This window comes from Pongo pygmaeus, chromosome 2 (genome assembly GCF_028885625.2).
Source record: "Pongo pygmaeus isolate AG05252 chromosome 2, NHGRI_mPonPyg2-v2.0_pri, whole genome shotgun sequence".
NCBI classification, from domain to species: domain Eukaryota; kingdom Metazoa; phylum Chordata; class Mammalia; order Primates; family Hominidae; genus Pongo; species Pongo pygmaeus.
Window position 1 is genome coordinate 67,772,177 of NC_085930.1, and position 18,066 is coordinate 67,790,242.

The following is an 18,066-nucleotide window of genomic DNA, read 5'->3' on the forward strand; positions in this document are numbered from 1 at the left end:
GGAGTATAGGCGCCCACCACCACGCCCAGCTAATTTTTTGTATTTTTAGTAGAGATGGGGTTTCACCATGTTAGCCAGGATGGTCCCGATCTCCTGACCTCATGATCCACCCACCTCAGCCTCCCAAAGTGCTGGGATTACAGGCGTGAGCCACTGCACCCGGCTATCTGCTTTTCAAAGAGTAGACATTTAGCTTGTGCCTTATAAAACTAATAATCTTCCTTGGATTGTGGCTAAATTGTGTGAATGCTAGTATTTCAAAAGACTGTAAGCATCATGTCTGATTCAATGCTATATCTTTTATTGGAGTTATCATGCCTACATAGTAAATACTTGGTAAATGTGCTGAATGACCAAATGATTCCCAGGATGAGCTAGTCAGCTGAAAGTCCAAACATGGGGACTTGGGCTGGTAAGCCACCTAGGCTTTGAATCAAACAGCTACATCTGAAAGTTTTATGTTAGAATAATAATGCCATATATTACATTTCTGTGCAATAAGTGAGCCTATCTCTAGCTCCTCTCCCCACCATAATCACAGCAGTCAGATAAAAAGTTGAGGAGTTTATTAGGGAAATATGAGAGGCATAGACACTCCAAGTGACAGAAAGAAAAGTCTGAAAATGTCCCTTCAAGCCAAGTGGGGGCCTGGCCTTGACCTCCCCAAATCAACAAGAAACTGGTGGGTTAGCAACAACATTCTCTGGCAGCCACATTGCCAGGGCATGAGTGTCTTGACCAGGACTGCCCCACACTTCCCACCAAAGGTGGGGAGGAGACAAAGACTGTTCACAGAAGCAGTGCAAAGGCAAGGAGAACCTTAAGGAAAGTCTGAGAGAGACAGAAAGAAAGATAGAGGTGGGGAGGACCTTCACAAAGAGTCCCAGGCTTTTGGCTGTGAATGTCTCAAATACATTGACAAGTAGATGTATAAAATGTTACTGAAAAGGTAAAATGCCTAATGTCATTTCCAACAGTTCCTCTGAACTTCTTCCCACATACCACACCACACCCCAGATGGCAGAGCCCAAAGGCCACACTTCTGAAAAAAGAAAAACAAGAATAAGCCCTGTTGCTCTTTAAGGAGAAAGGAAGGAGCTGAAGGCTGCTGGGGCCTTTCCCATATGGCCTGTGTTGTGTAAAGCAACTTCCCAGCAGCAGCACGGCACTGTTCTAGGTGAGTGTCTCACCTTTTGTCACCTGTGAAAGGAAAGGAAAACTGACATTTAGATAAATTAAAAAAGATTAGAGGGGTCTAAAAAAAATCTTACTTTAGATCCTAGGCAGTGAGAAATAGTAGAAAAGAAGATAGCTGTGAAGTCATAGAAACATGGTTCAAATCCAGGCCATGTTCTTTTCTTTTCTTTTCTTTTTTTTGAGATGGAGTCTCACTCTGCCACCCAGGCTGGAGTGCAGTGGTGTGATCTCGGCTCACTGCAACCTCCAGCTCCCAGGTTCAAGTGATTCTCCTGCCTCACCCTCCCGAGTAGCTGGGACAACAGGTGTAAGCCACCATGCGTGGCTAATTTTTGTATTTTTAGTAGAGATGGGGTTTCACCATGTTGGCCAGGCTGGTCTCGAACTCCTGACCTCAGGTGATCCGCCCACTCCAGCCTCCCAAAATGCTGGGATTACAGGCGTGAGCCACCATGTCCGGCCAGTGCTTAAGTTTCCTAAGACTGTTTCTGCTTTCAGGTTTTTTTCAGCAATAAGTGGAAATGTGCATTCTCTCTTGGAATGCCCTTGCCCATCAAACTCACCCGTGCTTCAATGTACTCTATTCTCCGTTCAAGGGCTGTCAATTTCTCGTTTAGTGTTGCAAGTCTTGAACGACAAGACATATCTGAGAAAAAGAGACTGGTGTTCAGGATTAATGTCACTCCAAATACAGATACAGACACACACAACACCTACAATGAAAAAGAGGAATAATACACAGAATACAAATGGAAGTGGATACAGTGCTAAGATCCACTCATCGCACAGTTGCTTAGAGTGGATCTGCTGAACTTCCTATCAAGTGTTGCAAATACAGAATAATGGCCCCACAAAAACGTCCTTTCCTGCAGGGCACGGTGGCTAACGCCTGTAATCCTAGCACTTTGGGAGGACTAGGCGGGTGGATCACCTGAGGTCAAGAGTTCGGGACCAGCCTGGCCAACATCGTGAAACCCTGTCTCTTACTAAAAATACAAAAATTAGCCGGGCATGATGGCACAGGCCTGTAATCCCAGCTACTTGAGAGGCTGAGGCAGGAAAATCACTTGAACCGGGGGGGGCAAAGGTTGCAGTGAGCCAAGATCTCGCCACTTCACTCCAGCCTGGGTGAAAGAGCAAAACTCTGTCTCAAAAAAAAGTCCTTTCTCTAATCCCTGGATCCTGTGAATATGGATTATACATGAGGAAACAGGGCTTTGCAGGTATGATTAAGGTTAAGAACCTTGAGATCCTAGAGTTTGTCTTGGATTGTCCATTTGGGCCCAATCTAATCATAGTCCACAAATGTAGGTGAGAAAGGCAGAGGAAGGGGGTCAGAAAATGAAATGGAAGAAGAAAAAGAGATTCAAAGTGTGAAGGGGATGCAATCTGCCATTGTTGGTTTTGAAAGTGGAAGAAGGGAGCCATGAGCCAAGGGATGTAGTGACCTTTAGAAGCTGGGAACAACTCTCAGCTCACAGCCAGCCAACGAAACAGAGATCTCAGTCCTACAACCAAGAGAAACTGAATTCTGCCAACAACCCAATATTCGAGGAACTAGACCCTCTCCTAGAGCCTCCAGAAAGGAAGGCAGTCCTGCTGAAACCCTGATTGGAGCCCAGGCCAGGAGCAGTGACTCATGCCTGTAATCCTAATACTTCAGAAGGCCAAGGTGTGAAGACTGCTAGCCCAGTGACCGGTGTTTGATTTATGACCTACACATGGTAAATAATAAAGTATGTGGTTTAAGCCACAAAATGTGTGGTAATTTGTGTGGTTTTTTTTTTTTTTTGAGATGGAGTCTCACTCTGTTGCCAGGCTGGAGTGCAGTGGCGCAATCTTGGTTCACTGCAACCTCCGCCTCCCGGGTTCAAGCGATTCTCCTGCCTCAGCCTCCCAAGTAGCTGGGACTACAGCTGTGCGCCACCATGCCCAGCTAATTTTTTTTTTTGTATTTTTAGTAGAGACTGGGTTTCACCACATTGGCCAGGATGGTCTCAATCTCTTGTCCTTGTGATCCGCCTGCCTTGGCCTCCCAAAGTGCTGAGATTACAAGTGTGAGCCACTGTGCCCAGCCTGTGTGGTAATTTGTTATGCCAGGAATAGCAAATGAATACACCAAGGCTGTACAGCCATTTACTAATGGCCTAACTAAGACTTTCAAGAGAGGGGACATGGCAAGAATAAGAAAATAATCTCAACAGGAAAGAAACGAGGCTGGGCGTGATGGCTCACACCTGTAATCCCAGCACTTTGGGAAGCCAAGGTGGGCAGATCAACTGAGGTCAGGAGTTTGAGACCAGTCCGGCTAACACGGTGAAACCCCATCTCTACTAAAAACACAAAATTAGCTGGACATGGTGGCAGGTGCCTCTAGTCCCAGCTACTCGGGAGGCTGAGGCAGGAGAATCACTTGAACCTGGGAGGCGGAGGTTGCAGTGAGCCGGGATCGCGCCACTGCACTGCAGCCTGGATGACAGAGTGAGACTCCATCTCAAAAAAAAAAAAAAAAAGGCCAGGCACTGTGGCTAACGCCTATAATCCCAGCACTTTGGGAGGCCAAGGCAGGTGGATCACAAGGTCAGGAGTTCAGGACCAGCCTGGCCAAGACAGTGAAACCCCATCTCTACTAAAAATACAAAAATTAGCCGGGTGTGGTGGCAGGCGCCTGTAATTCCAGCTACTCGGGAGGCTGAGGCAGAGAACTGCTTGAACCCAGGAGATGGAGGTTGCAGTGAGCCGAGATTGCGCCACTGCACTCTAGCCTGGGCAACAGAGTGAGACTCCCTCTCAAAAAAAAAAAAAAGAAAGAAAGAAAGTAGAGGCCAAGAAAGCAGCAGAAATTATGGGGAGGGAAGGTGTGAGAGTTCTGAGCTCATTAAAGCCATGTCACTGCTGTTGCTCTTAGAGGCAAAGGCCTTTCAGAACTAGAGAAAAGTTGGAGAACATCAAATACCCTATAAAGCCCACATTCCATCTGTGAAAACAGCCAAAATTATTTTTCTTCCTCTAGCTTTTCCAATCTTCTTTTACCATCTCATTCAACATGAAACCAGATTTAATTTAAAACAACTTTTTCTCTGCAAACTTCTGTAACAGGAACTATTCTTTTTCCAACTATTCTCAACATATGAGAGAAAAGGTATCTTAGCAATTATCTTCTACTCTCTCCTCCAACATTGTTGTTCAGTCATCTCTCAATAACCTTCAGTTTTCAAGTCTGAAATATTCGCTGAGACTCTCCCACGCAATGATTTAACACTTAACTAACAAGTTTCCTTTTCATCTATTCCCTGGCTGTTTTGCAAAAGCGCTTCAGCATCCATTTTGACAAATCTTCCTACACCCTGATCTTGCCTCAACTTTCATCTTATTATGTCCAAATCTTACTCATCTTGCCTGCCTATCTCCTTCAAGGCTAAGTTCAAATTCTATCTCTGAGAGGTCTTGCCAGATGGACATAATAATTCTCCCTCTTCTGTATTTATCTAAACATTTACGGATGAATTTTTTTTTTTTTTAAAGAGATATGGTCCTGCTGTCACCCAGGCTAGAGTTCAGTGTCGCAATCATAGCTTACTGCACCCTCCAACTCCTAGGTTCAAGTGATCCTTCCACCTCAGCCTCCCGAGTAGCTGGAATTACTACTCAGTAGGTGGATGCCACTGTGCCTGGCTAATTTTTTTTTTTTTTTTGGTAGATACGGGGTCTCACTTTGTTGCCCAGGCTGATCTCAAACTCCTGGACTCAAGCAATCCGCCTGCCTTGGCCTCTCAAAGTCCTAGGATTACAGGTGTGAGGCACCATGCCAGCCTCTGAATTTCTAATTTGTAAGTTATTCATGTACTTGGTCTTTGGTTATGACTTCCCTCTTTGGATAAAGATTTTACGAATTAGAATGTGCATCACTATTATTTAAGATGGTGAAAAAGCAACAAAACCAAATACCCATGATTGGAATGGTTTGATATAATGTATCAATGAGACTATTAAAATAGCCATTGAAAGTTACAAGTGGCTGGGGGCGGTGGCTCATGCCTGTAATCCCAGCACTTTGGGAGGCCGAGGCGGGCCAATCACCTGAGGTCGGAGTTCAAGACAAGCCTGACCAACATGGAGAAATCCCATCTCTACTAAAAATACAAAAAAAAAAGAAACCCTGTCTCTACTAAAAATACAAAATTAGCTAGGCATGGTGGCGCATGCCTGTAATCCCAGCTACTCAGGAGGCTGAGGCAGGAGAATGGTTTGAACCCAAGAGGCGGAGGTTGCAGTGAGTCGAGACTGCACCACTGCACTCCAGCCCAGGCAACAGAGCGAGACTCCGTCTCAAAAAAAAAAGTGGCCGGGTGCAGTGGCTCACGCCTGTAATCCCAGCACTTTGGGAAGCCGAGGTGGGTGGATCACCTGAGGCAGTGAGCCGAGACTGCACCATTGCACTCCAGCCTGAACAACAAGAGTGAAACTCTGTCTAAAAAAAAAAAAAAAGTTTGAGGAATATTTAATGAGATAGGAAAATGTTCATGTTACGAAGCCAAATGATATTTATGTACTTGTAATTTACAATTTATTTACATGTCTGTTTCACCATTAGAACAAGTTAATCGAAAGAAGTACATATTGCCTCTTGTAACCTTAGCATCTTGCCTGGTACACAGATGTTGATTGAAAAAAAAAAAAAGATGGATTCGGGTATGTTAGTGAAACAAAAGATTGACTCTAGTTAACTCTATTCACCTTACAAGTGGGAAAACTGAGGTCTAGGTAAGCTGAGGGCCCGTGTTGGGTCACTGGTATTCTTTCCCATACTGTGTGCATCTCAATGCACACTGCTATCATCTTTCTGTGCCTATAGTAGATTATAATGATTCTGTGCAATCATTATAATCTACTGTTAGAATATTTTCATCATCCCCAAAAGATACCTTATACCTCTTAGTCCTGTCACTCCCCATTCTGTCACCCCTCAGTCCCTGGGAACCACTAATCTTTGTCTCTATGGATTTGCCATTTCTGGACATTCTTCATTCTTTTGATGCTTGTGCTGCTTCCCTGAATTCCCAGGTCTAGCTTAAGTATGATCACTTCAGCATCCCCCTTTTCCTGGATGTACTGCCACTTTCTGTCGGAACTGCCCAACAGGACCAAGCCTCTTTTCAGTCTGGTTTTTGGAAGTCTGAAAGCATTTTATGTATGCTACTGAGTAAGAGCATGAACATTATCGCTGACAACCTGCCATTTCCCATGAAGACATACCAAAATTATTGGGGGAGGTAGGAGAGAGGGAAGTTTCCTTCCTGGGTGGCTATTCTGTTCTAGCTGTCAATCTGGTAATGAATTAGAATTCAAGAACAATACTATGCTACTGGCCTACATGGATAAACACTGTTGAGAAATAGAAAATGTTCAACTCCAGAAACCTTGGTCATATTTCAAATCCTAAAGTATATGCTGGTTCAAATAAAAAACACTGAGAAAGCATTCAGCAGCTGGATAAATCTGAAACCAGAGCACAAGTATGTGTACATTATCACCAGCCTTTAACTGAAAATACCAGTTCTCGTTAGGGAACAAATGCTGTTATCAGACAGCTCCTTCTCTGAACTTACTGCATATAACTTTAGCATTATAAAAATCAATATTGTCAGGCCGGGCACGGTGGTTCACACCTGTAATCCCAGCACTTTGGGAGGCCGAGGTGGGCAGATCACTTGAGGTCAGGAGTTTGAGACCAGCCTGGCTAACATGGCAAAACCCCATCTCTACTACTAATACAAAAAGTAGCTGGGCATGGTGGTGTGTGCCTGTAATCCCAGCTACTCGGGAGGCTGAGGCAGGAGAATCGGTTGAACCCAAGAGGCAGAGGTTGCAGTGAGTCAAGATTGCACCACTGTACTCAAGCCTGGGCAACACAGCAAGACTTCATCTTAACAAAAAAAAAAAAAAAAAAAAAAAAGAATTAGCTGGGCGTGGTGGCGCATGCCTGTAGTCCCAGCTACTCAGGAGGCTGAGGCAGAAGAATCTCTTGAACCCAGGAGGCGGAGGTTGCAGTGAGCCGAGATTGCACCACTGCACTCCAGCCTGGGCGACAGAGTGACTCTGTCTCAAAAAAAAAAAAAAATAAAATACTGTCTTTCTTCTGGAATGTTTTTGTAGTTAAGTCTTACTTTTCCAGCAAAATTCTGAATGTCTTAGGAGTGGGTATCATACCCATTTATTCATATTTATTCCTTTCTCACGGCATCTGACATACACCAGGCATGCTACATTTGTTGGCTTAGTACAAAAACTAAGATTTTAAAAAAACAGCCACATTCTCTATTTTGTCTTTATACTTCTCTGCATATATTACCTTTAGAACCAGAAAAAAATAGCATAAGAATAAAAAGCGATAATCTCTAACCATCTATTTTTAGAAGCTTCACCAATTCCAAAGTACAAAATAGGCCTAGTGTTATAATATTTTTGCTACAGTATGTCCTCAAGTTCACGTGGGAGACTGTGACTCTACTCTCACCAGCTGGAATCACAAGGTAAATGCTTTTCAGAAAGTCATTCACTATCTTAGAAAAGCAGTTCTCTCTCCAAAATACATGGCCCATGCAGATTCTCTGTGGTCAGGGTAAGGACTACAGAATTGCTAACATATTTGAAGAACTTCAGATGCTCCCTCAAAGTAAATTCTTTTTCTTTGAGGCAGAGTCTCACTCTGTCACCCAGGCTGGAGTACAGTGGCATGATCTTGGCTCACTGCAACCTTTGCCTCCAGGGTTCAAGTGATTCTCATGCCTCAGCCTCCCAGGTAGCTTGGAATTACAGGCATGAGCCACCATGCCTGGCTAATTTCTGTATTTTTTATAGAGATGGGGTTTCGCCATATTGGCCAGGCTGGTCTCGAACTCCTGAGCTCAAGTGATTCACCTGCCTCGGCCTCCCAAAGTGCTGGGATTATAGGCATAAGCCACTGTGCCTGGCCTCAAAGTAAATTCTTATTTTTTTTTTTTTTTGAGACGGAGTCTTGCTCTTTCACCCAGGCAGGAGTGCAGTGGCATGAGTGCAGAGCTTGCAGTGAGCCGAGATCGCACCACTGCACTCCAGGCAACAGAACAAAATTCCGTCTCAAAAAAACAAAAAAAACCAAAACACACCAAAAAAACCATTAGGAAAAGGAAATATATTTACTATTCATTAAATGGAAGTGGATCATCATAAAGGTCTTCATCCTCATTGTCTTCCTGCTGAGTAGGCTGAGGAAGAGGGGGAAGAAGAGAGGTTGGTTTTGCTACCTTATGGGTGGCAGAGGTGGAAGGGGAGGCAGGAGAGGTAGGCATACTGCATAACTTTTATCGCAATAAATCCACCTATGGCCAGGCACAGTGGCTCACGCCTGTAATCCCAGCACTTTGGGAGGTTGAACAGAGGTGGATCACTTGAGGCCAGGAGTTCAAGAGCAGCATGGCCAACATGGCGAATCCTGTCTCTACTAAAAATACAAATATTAGCCGGGCATGGTGGCACACACCTGTAGTCCCAGCTACTCAGGAGGCTAAGGCAAGAAAATCACTTGAACCTGGGAGATGGAGGTTGCAGTGAGCCGAGATCATGCCACTGCACTTCAGCCTAGGTGACAGAATGAAAATCTGTCTCAGAAAAAAAAAAATCTACCTGTAAATGGATCCATGTACTTCAAACATATATTGTTCAAGGGACAATTGTACAAGCCTACTAATGGCTTAGGATGGGGAAAAAATTCCCATACACGGTCATCCTGACTCATTCAATACCAAGCCAACATACTCAAGTCTATCCTTATAATTTTCCAGTTTTGCAGCCTGTGGGGTCTTTTTCTAAACTCTTGCATTGTGATATTGTCAATCTTTTTTTTTTTTTTTTTTTGGAGACAGAGTCTCAATCTTTTGCCCAAGCTGCAGTGCAGTGGCACGATCCCTGCTCACTGCAACCTCTGCCTCCCCGGTTCAAGCAATTCTCCTGCCTCAGCCTCCTGAGTAGGTGGGATTACAGGTATGCGCCACCACGCCCAGCTAATTTTGTATTTTTAGTAGAGACAGGGTTTCACCATGTTAGCCAGGCTGATCTCAAACTCGACCTCAGGTGATCTGCCTGCCTCAGCCTCCCAAAGTGCTGGGATTACAGGCATGAGCCACCATGCCAATCTTTAAGAACTTGTCTCAGGTACACCTAACTGCTAAGTCAAATTCCTTTGACTGTTAATCCTGCATTATAATTCTCTTCTTACTTAGTTGTATTTAATTGTTATTTTCTCTAAATTCACTTTCTAAAATCTTTAAAAACCACCTAGTAATTACTCCAAACATTTGGCCATTATCATCACTTTAAGGGAAGATAATGATCTAAGCTAAGGGAAGTCATTTCTTTTTGGCACCAAAAGACTGGACTTCTGTATGTCTAATTCCTTAGTTTAGAATTTTTGGGGGCAGGGCACAGTGGCTCAGGCCTGTAATCCCAGCACTTTGGGAGGCCAAGGCGGGTGGATTACTTGAGCTCAGGAGTTTGAGACCAGCCTGGGCAAGATGGCCAAAACCTGCCTCTATTTTAAAAAGCACAAAAATCAGCCAGGTGTGGTGGTGCACACCTGTAATCCCAGCTACTCAGGAGGCAGAGGCGTGAGAATCACTTGAATCCAGGAGGAAGAGGTTGCAGTGAGCTGAGATCATGCCACTGCACTCCAGCCTGGGCTAGAGTGAGACCCTGTCTCAAAAAAAAAAAAAAGAAAGAATTTGTTGGAAAGCCCAAATAAAAAGTCTTTACTCTCTATCTGATCATAAAATGTGACTCTTACAAATGAGACATAAAAATATCCAAGCTGATATCTCCTTGCCTACAAAACAAGAAAAGGGACATTTCTCCTTTGCAAATCCTAAGCTTAAGCTTTTCAATTTTCAGTCAGTCACCTAGGCTGGAGTGCAATGGCATGAACATGGCTCACTGCCTCCAGGGCTCAAGTGATCCTCCTGTCTCAGCCTCCTGAGTAGCTGGGACAACAGGTGTGCATGACCATGCCCAACTAATTTTTTTTTGTTGTTTTTTTGTAGAGATAGGATCTGGCCATGTTGCTCAGGCTGGTCTTGAACTCCTGGGCTCAAGTAATCCTCCCACCTTGGCCTCCCAAAGTGCTGGGATTACAGACATGAGCCATTGAACTCAGCCACGATTATAGTCCTAAACACCCTGCATGAAAATACTTTAATACAAAAATGATGCTCTTCTTTGTCCTGAAGTTGTCATTATTTCATCTTCAAGATTAGAACTTCTTTGAATGTAGGAAGTGGTTCTTATTCTGTGTCTCCCACTATGCCTTAAGAGAGGGCCTCATATGGAGCTCTAGCATCTCTCGCTGATGCTTTCTGACAATCTCTTGCTCTGTCACGTTTGTACTCCTAAGGCCATCAGTCCTTTAGCTAGAGAATAATTCATTTAAAAATCTTTCCAAAGTACACTAGTTAAAGAAAAGGTCACTAGATGCATCCCTATATCCTGTAATTACACAAGAAAGTCTAACCAGTGCCAAGTTCTCTTAAACACTTGGAGAAGAAGGGGTAGGAGTCTCGATTACTTTGCTTGCTGTTCATAAGGAAGAATTTAAGGCTGTCACAAGCAGGCCATGCCTAGGAAAGACTCTGGTAAAGATGTCTTTCTGCTGAAGGCACCCGACCTGTGTTAGCTCTGAGGAACGGGCTAGAAGCAGATAGAACACCTACCATAAGCTATATACTACCAATACAGAGAGGACTTCCAAGGTCCTACAAGGTCCTGGCATCCCTCTGACCTCATCTTCCACCACTCTCACCGCAGCAGACACAGGAAACAGGAAGGAATGGACAAGACGCCAGTGGTTGACAACCGGTCCAACTAAAAGGCACGACGCCAGAGGGTATCGACCAGATCCTGAAGATGGGGAACGCTCAACAGTCTTGAAACAGAGCAGTGACACGGTCCCGGATGCTCACTTTGAGTGCAAAGTGGGGACTGGAATGGATGCAGAGTACAAAGGATGCAGGGAAACCACTTAGGAGAAGAACCACGGAGCGAGGATGGGGCTGCCTGACGCGTCTAGGAGAAGGACTTGTAGAACGGATCCAGAGGGATGGCAGGAAGCCATGAGCTCAGCGTAGGGCAGGATAACCCTACAGAGACTGTCTAGCGGAGCCTGAGGGTCAGGGCGGGAGGGAGAAGGTGGGACCTGAAGGAGGAAGTGAAAACCCCCAACAACCGAAGGCTGCGGGAGTCCTCTCAAAGCATCTCCCCGGCGCCCCAGCCCAAGCACCTCAGCGGCCTCCCTCCTCCCCGCCTCCCCTTGCTGGCCCGCTGACCGAACGAGTTGAGAAAGTCCGCGATTTTCTTGATGCTGCTGGTGATTATCTCAATGTACTCCCGGTTAGCCCAGTCCTGGTGAATCTCCCGCTGCACCGGATCCTCCTGTCCCGCCATGGCGGCCGCCTGAGGAAAAGCGACTGCGCAGGCGCCCCGACCCTACAGGCCTCTAGTGCGCCTGCGCTGCTAGGCCACACCTATTCTCTTGAGCGCCCACGAATTCTCGGGCACAGTGATACGCCTGTGCAATGTCACGTCCTCGCCAGCGTTTGCTCTCTACTCCCACGCTATAGAAAACAGAAGCCTCGAGTCCGGCGGCGAGGTTGTAGTGCACGCGCGTTATGGTCGTTAAGCGGGCGCGTGGGGTCTTGCCGTCTCCCTCAACTGCTCCAGGCTCAGGTTGCGCAGTCAGTGTCCGCAGTAAGATGGGCACAGTCGATTAAATCACACTAAATACAAGTCTTTTTTTTTTTTTTTTTTAGACGGAGTCTAAAAAATGATATGGTCATAAATCGCTGGGCACACTGCAAACTGGAACAATCCGTTTCAAAAGGAAATTTGTGTTTTTGTGTTGTTTTTTGAGACGAGGTTTTTTTCTTGTTTTTTGTTTTTTTGAGACGGAGTCTCGCTGTGTCGCCCAGGCGGGAGTGCAGTGGCGTGATCTCGGCTCACTGCAACCTCCGCCTCCCAGGTTAAAGCGATTCTCCTGCCTCAGCCTCCCAAGTAGCTGGAATTACAGGCGCACACTACCACGCCCGGCTAATTTTTTTGTATTTTTAGTAGAGATGGTGTTTCACCATGTTGGCCAGACTGGTCTCGAAATCCTGACTTCAGGCAATCCGCCCGCCTAGGCCTCCCAAAGTGCTGGGATTACGGGTGTGAGCCACCGCGCCCAGCCTGAGACAAGGTCTTACTGTCGCCCAGGCTGGAATGCAATGGCCTGATCATGGCTCACTGCAGACTCGAACTCCTGGGCTCAAGCTATCCTCCAGCCTCAAGCTATCCTCCAGCCTCAGCCTCTGGTGTAGTTGGGACTACAGGCTCACGTCACCACGCCTGGCTAATTTTTGTATTTTTTGTAGACGGGGTTTCACCATGTTGGCCAGGTTGGTCTCGGACTGACCGCAGGTGATCTACCCACCTTGGCCTCCCAAAGTGCTGGGATTATAGGCATGAGCCACCATGCCCGGCCTATTATGCAGTCATTTAAGTGCTAATTATGAACACAAGCAACATGAAAACGCATACAATAAATTGAGGGGAAAACCAAAATACCCTCCCTCCCTTCCTTCCTTCCTTCCTTTTCTTACTTTTTTTTTTTTGAGACGGAGTTTCTCTGTTAATGCCCAGGCTGGAGTGCAATGGCACGATCTTGGCTCACTGTGACCTCTGCCTCCCGGCTTCAAGTGATTCTCCTGCCTCAGCATCCCAAGTAGCTTGGGATTACAGGCGCCTGCCACCACACCCGGCTATTTCTTGTATTTTTTAGGAGAGACGGGGTTTCACCATGTTGGTCAGGCTGGTCTCGAACTCCTGACCTCAAGTGATCTGCCCACCTCGGCCTCCCAAAGTGCTGGGATTACAGACATGAGCCACCCTGCCTGGCCCAAATTTTTTTTTAATTGCAACTATGGAAAAATGTATGTTTGAGGACAAGAAGGATCTACCAAAAAAGTCAGTATCTGCTTTGCTAAGGTAGTGGAATATAAACAACTTTATTCTCGTTTCAGGGAATACTTACAATCTGGCATGCAGCAAATGCTCTTTTTTTTGAGACAGAGTCTTGCTCTGTTGCTCTGGCTGGAGTGCAGTGGCTCGATCTCGGCTCACTGCAACCTCAGCCTCCCGGGTTCAAGCAGTTCTCCTGCCTCACTTCTCAAGTAGCTGGGACTACAGGCACACACCACCACACACAGCTAATTTTTGTATTTTTTTTTTTTTTTTTTTTAACTAGAGATGGGGTTTCACCATGTTGGTCAGGCTGGTCTCAAACTCCTGACCTCAGATGATCTACCTGCCTCAGCCTCCCAAAGTGTTGGGATTACAGGCGTGAGCCACTGTGCCCAGCCAGTAAATGCTTTTTATTAAAAAGAAAAAATGTGGCTGAGTGGCTGGGTGTGATGGCTCACACCTGTTAATCCCAGCACTTTGGGAGCCTGAGGCGGGCATATTGCTTGAGGCCAGGAGTTCGAGACCAGCCTGGCCAACACAGTGAAACCCTGTCTCTGCAAAAAATAGAAAAATTAGGCATGGTGGCATGTGCCTGTAATCCTAGCTACTTGGGAGGCTGAAGTGGGAGGATCACCTGAGCCCAGGGAGGTCAAGGCTGTAGTGAGCAGTGATTGCACTCTTGCACTCAAGCCTGGGTGACAGAGTGAGACCCTGTCTCAAAAAAAAAAAAAAAAAAAAAAAAAAGTGGCTGAAGAGTCAGATTACTACTAGTATTAGCATTAACTGGGAAGAAACCATTACTAACAGTTATTTACCCCAGTAGAGGATGTTATAACCTATAAAGATGCTTTTATAGCTATTACCTCACTGGACCCTTACAAACCCTGTGGAAGCCAGGAAGAAGTTTCTCATTTGAAAATAAAAAATCAGAAATCTGATGTTCAAGGTAACAAAGTAGATTAAGAGGTAGACCCTAACCAGCTGATTCCAGACTTAATTATCTCTTCACTATACCACTCTGAAAACAGGTTAAAGTCTGTCTGAGCTTTCCTATGAATACATATAAATGATTTTTTTTTTTTTTTTTTGAGACGGAGTTTCGCTCTTGTTGCCCAGGCTGGGTGCAATGGCGCCATCTCGGCTCACCGCAACCTCCGCCTCCCGGGTTCAAGCGATTCTCCTGCCTCAGCCTCACGAGTAGCTACGATTACAGGCATGTGCCACCATGCCTGGCTAATTTTTTTTCTATTTTTATTAGAGATGGGGTTTCTCCATGTTGGTCAGGTTGGTCTTGAACTCCCGACCTCAGGTGATCCACCTGCCTCGGCCTCCCAAAGTGCTGGGATTACAGGCGTGAGCCACCACACCCAGCCTACATATAAATGATTTCTAAAATAAATAATAGATATAAAGAATTAGGGAAGCCTAAGCATGCAGTAGGCTATCTGCTGCTCAAGGCCCTGTATCCTAAGTGATGCTGTTGAAGTGGCATTTTGCTTAGATATCACAAAGTCAGATAGACCTGCTTTTCCTTTAAAGGTATTGCATCGGCTGGGCATGGTGGCTTATGCCTGTAATCCCAGCACTTTGGGAGGCCGAGGCAGGTGGATCATCTGAGGTCAGGAGTTCGAGACCAGCCTGGCCAACATGGTGAAACCCTGTCTCTACTAAAAATACAAAAAAAAAAAAAAAAAAATTAGCCGAGGGTAGTGGCAGGCACCTGTAATCCCAGCTACTAGGGAGTCTGAGGCAGGAGAATTGCTTGAACCTGGGAGGCGGAGGGTGCGGTGAGCCGAGATTGCACCATTGCACTACAGCCTGGGTGACAAGGGTGAAACTTCGTCTCAAAAAAATAAAATAAAAAATAAAGGTATTGCACCATGGTTTGAAATCTTAAATCTACCATCCAGAAGTCATTTCACCTCTCTGAGCTTTGGTTTCTTTATGTATAATTCAAGGATAACAACACTGATGAATTAGGATTGTTGGAGGATCATGTGAGAAAGTATAAATAAAACACTAAGCACAATGCCTAGCTCTTCATAAAGCATGCACTCAGGATCAGTTTATATTTTCTTACTATGCAGATGGCAGAAAACTATATCCAACAATTTTTTTTAATGATCATCTTCCATGGACAGGTCAGACTCAAGTCTTGTCCTTTTGCTTGACTTTCTATACACCTGTTCCAGAATCTCCCCTGTAATTCCAAATGACTCAAGGATATGATGCTGTTCTTGAGTGAAGATGGTTCCTTTGGACCTCAGGAGCCTTTTCCTAAATGCTTTACAGAGCTTGCTGTCAGACAGTCCTCTAGTTATGAGTTTGCTAGCATGATAGTTCTTTTTTTTTTTTTTTTTTTTGAGACGAAGTTTTGCTCTTGTTGCCCAGGCTGGAGTGCAATGGCGTGATCTTGGCTCACCACAACCTCCACCTCCCAGGTTCAAGCGATTCTCCTGCCTCAGCCTTCCCAAGTGGCTGGGATTATAGGCATGTGCCACCAAGCCTGGCTAATTTTGTATTTTTAGTAGAGATGGGGTTTCTCCATGTGGGTCAGGCTGGTCTTGAACTCCCGACCTCACGTGATCCGCCCACCTCTGCCTCCCAAAGTGCTGGGATTACAGGTGTGAGCCACCGCGCCCGGCCGATAGTTCTTCATTTAGGAATTGTTTGTGATGAGTGACACAGGGCTGCAGAGGCCAGCTTTGGAAATGTTGGTGCAACAAGGAGTGCTACAGTTAACATAGGGAAACCAGGTCCCTGTCTTCACTTTTTTTTTTTTTTTTTTTTTTTTTTTGAGACAGAGTCCCATTCTGTTGCCCAGGCTGGAGTGCAGTGGCGCGATCTCGGCTCACTGTAACTTCTGCTTCCTGGGTTCAAGCAATTTGCCTGCCTCAGCCTCTTGAATAGCTTGGATTACAGGCATGTGTCACCATGCCCGGCTAATTTTTGTATTTTTTGGTAGAGACGGGGTTTCGCCATGTTGACCAGGCTGGTCTCAAATTCCTGACCTCAAGTGATCCGCCTGCCTCAGGCTCCCAAAGTGCTGGGATTACAGGCATGAGCCACCATGCCCAGCCCCTGTCTTCACTTTGAGTTGGTCATATACTTCATGGAACTTGGGGATCTCATTGATGATTTCAGTTATAAGAATCAATGTGGAATCAAAGCTCGAAGAAATATAGCACTTGTATTAAACCTGGCCATTTGAGCCTCCTTTGCAGTCATATGCACTTGGACCATCACTGGCACAGCTGGGCCTGTTAAGTCAGTATTTCAAATTCCTACTAACACTTTGTGACACCATATCTGTGCCACAATAAATGTCACATGTGCTGAGACATCTAAGGATGGATATAGCTTGTGCACCATAGCAATGTTGCTGCCTGCTTTGAAAGCATTGAATCCGCTTTTGGCAGAGTAAATGTGGCTATTGTCATGAGAATCCATGAACAGTGCAACCAGAATGTTGAGCACTGGATGATACAGATCACATTGTGGTTTTCCATATGGAGCATGCTATCAGACTTGGAGGTGATGGTGAATGGCACTTCTGAGAATACGTCCTTTAGAGCTGGGCAGACTGCACAGGGGACTGTTGTACAAATTCTTTTTTTTTTTTTCCAGACGAAGTATCGCTCTGTCGCCCAGGCTGGAGTGCAATGGCACAATCTCGGCTCACTGCAGCCTCCGCCTCCCGGGTTCAAGCAATTCTCCTGCCTCAGCCTCCCGAGTAGCTGGGATTACAGGCACCCACCATCACACCTGGCTAATTTTTGTATTTTTAGTAGAGATGGGATTTCACCACGTTGGCCAGGCTTGTCTTGAACTTGTGACCTCAGGTGATCCGCCCACCTCGGCCTCCCAAAGTGTTAGGATTACAGGCGTGAGCCACTGCACCCAGCCCAAATTCTTATAACAGTATGAAGCCCTATCTATCCAATAATTTTTAAACATACAATTTTGCATTGAGGACTTTCATTTAAAAAACAAAACAAAACAAAAACAAAAACCACTGTGCAATTAAAACCTAAATGAAAACAACTGTTTTCTTTTAAAATAAAAATGTCAGCTGGGCACAGTGGCTCAAGCCTGTAATCCCAGCACTTTGGGAGGCCGAGGTGGGCGGATCACAAGGTCAGGAGTTCGAGACCATCCTCCCCAACATGGTGAAATCCCATCTCTACTAAAAATACAAAAAAAATTAGCCGGGCATGGTGGCGGGCGCCTGTAGTCTCAGCTACTCAGGAGGCTGAGGCAGGAGAATGGTGTGAACCCGGGAGGCGGAGGTTGCAGTGAGCCGAGATCACGCCACTGCACTCCAGTCTGGGTGACAGAGTGAGACTCTGTCTCAAAAAAAAGTCTTTTTTATTCAAGAGGGAAATAAAGCCAGTGTGGTGGCTCATGCCTGTAATCCCAGCACTTTGGGAGGCCGAGGCACGCAGATCACGAGGTCAGGAGTTCAAGACCTGCCTGGCCAACATGGTGAAACTCGATCTCTACTAAAAATACAAAAATTAGCTGGGCCTGGTGGTGCGTGCCTGTAATCCCAGCTACTCGGGAGGCTGAGACAGGAGAATCGCTTGAACCCAGGAGGTGAAGGTTGCAGTGACCCAAGATCGAGCCACTGCACTCCAGCCTGGGCGACACAGTGAGACTCCGTCTCAAAAAAAAAAAAAAAAAGAAATAAAAATGAACTAACTGGGGAAAAAAGTTTTGTAATTCAAAATCATTTGTGTCTCTTCCAAGTCCCACTTTTCTGTGCCTCTCTCTTCATGTTCTGACCTGACATGCCCTCCAAATTCTTCTCCACTTACCTCTTCTTCCACAAGGTGCACATGCACA

The 18,066-nt window shown here is 45.6% G+C and overlaps 1 protein-coding gene across 1 annotated transcript; it reads right to left on the minus strand.

The window, feature by feature from the left end:
* Positions 1-551: 551 nt before the first annotated feature.
* On the minus strand, positions 552-12,721 carry BRK1 (BRICK1 subunit of SCAR/WAVE actin nucleating complex). The gene is made up of 3 exons (XM_054481387.1): positions 11,550-12,721; positions 1,761-1,843; positions 552-1,200 (listed from the first exon to the last, which is right to left on the minus strand). The coding sequence occupies exons 1-3, from the start codon at positions 11,665-11,667 to the stop codon at positions 1,174-1,176; spliced, it is 228 nt and encodes a 75-aa protein (XP_054337362.1). The 5' UTR covers positions 11,668-12,721; the 3' UTR covers positions 552-1,173.
* Between the last annotated feature and the right edge of the window lie 5,345 nt (positions 12,722-18,066).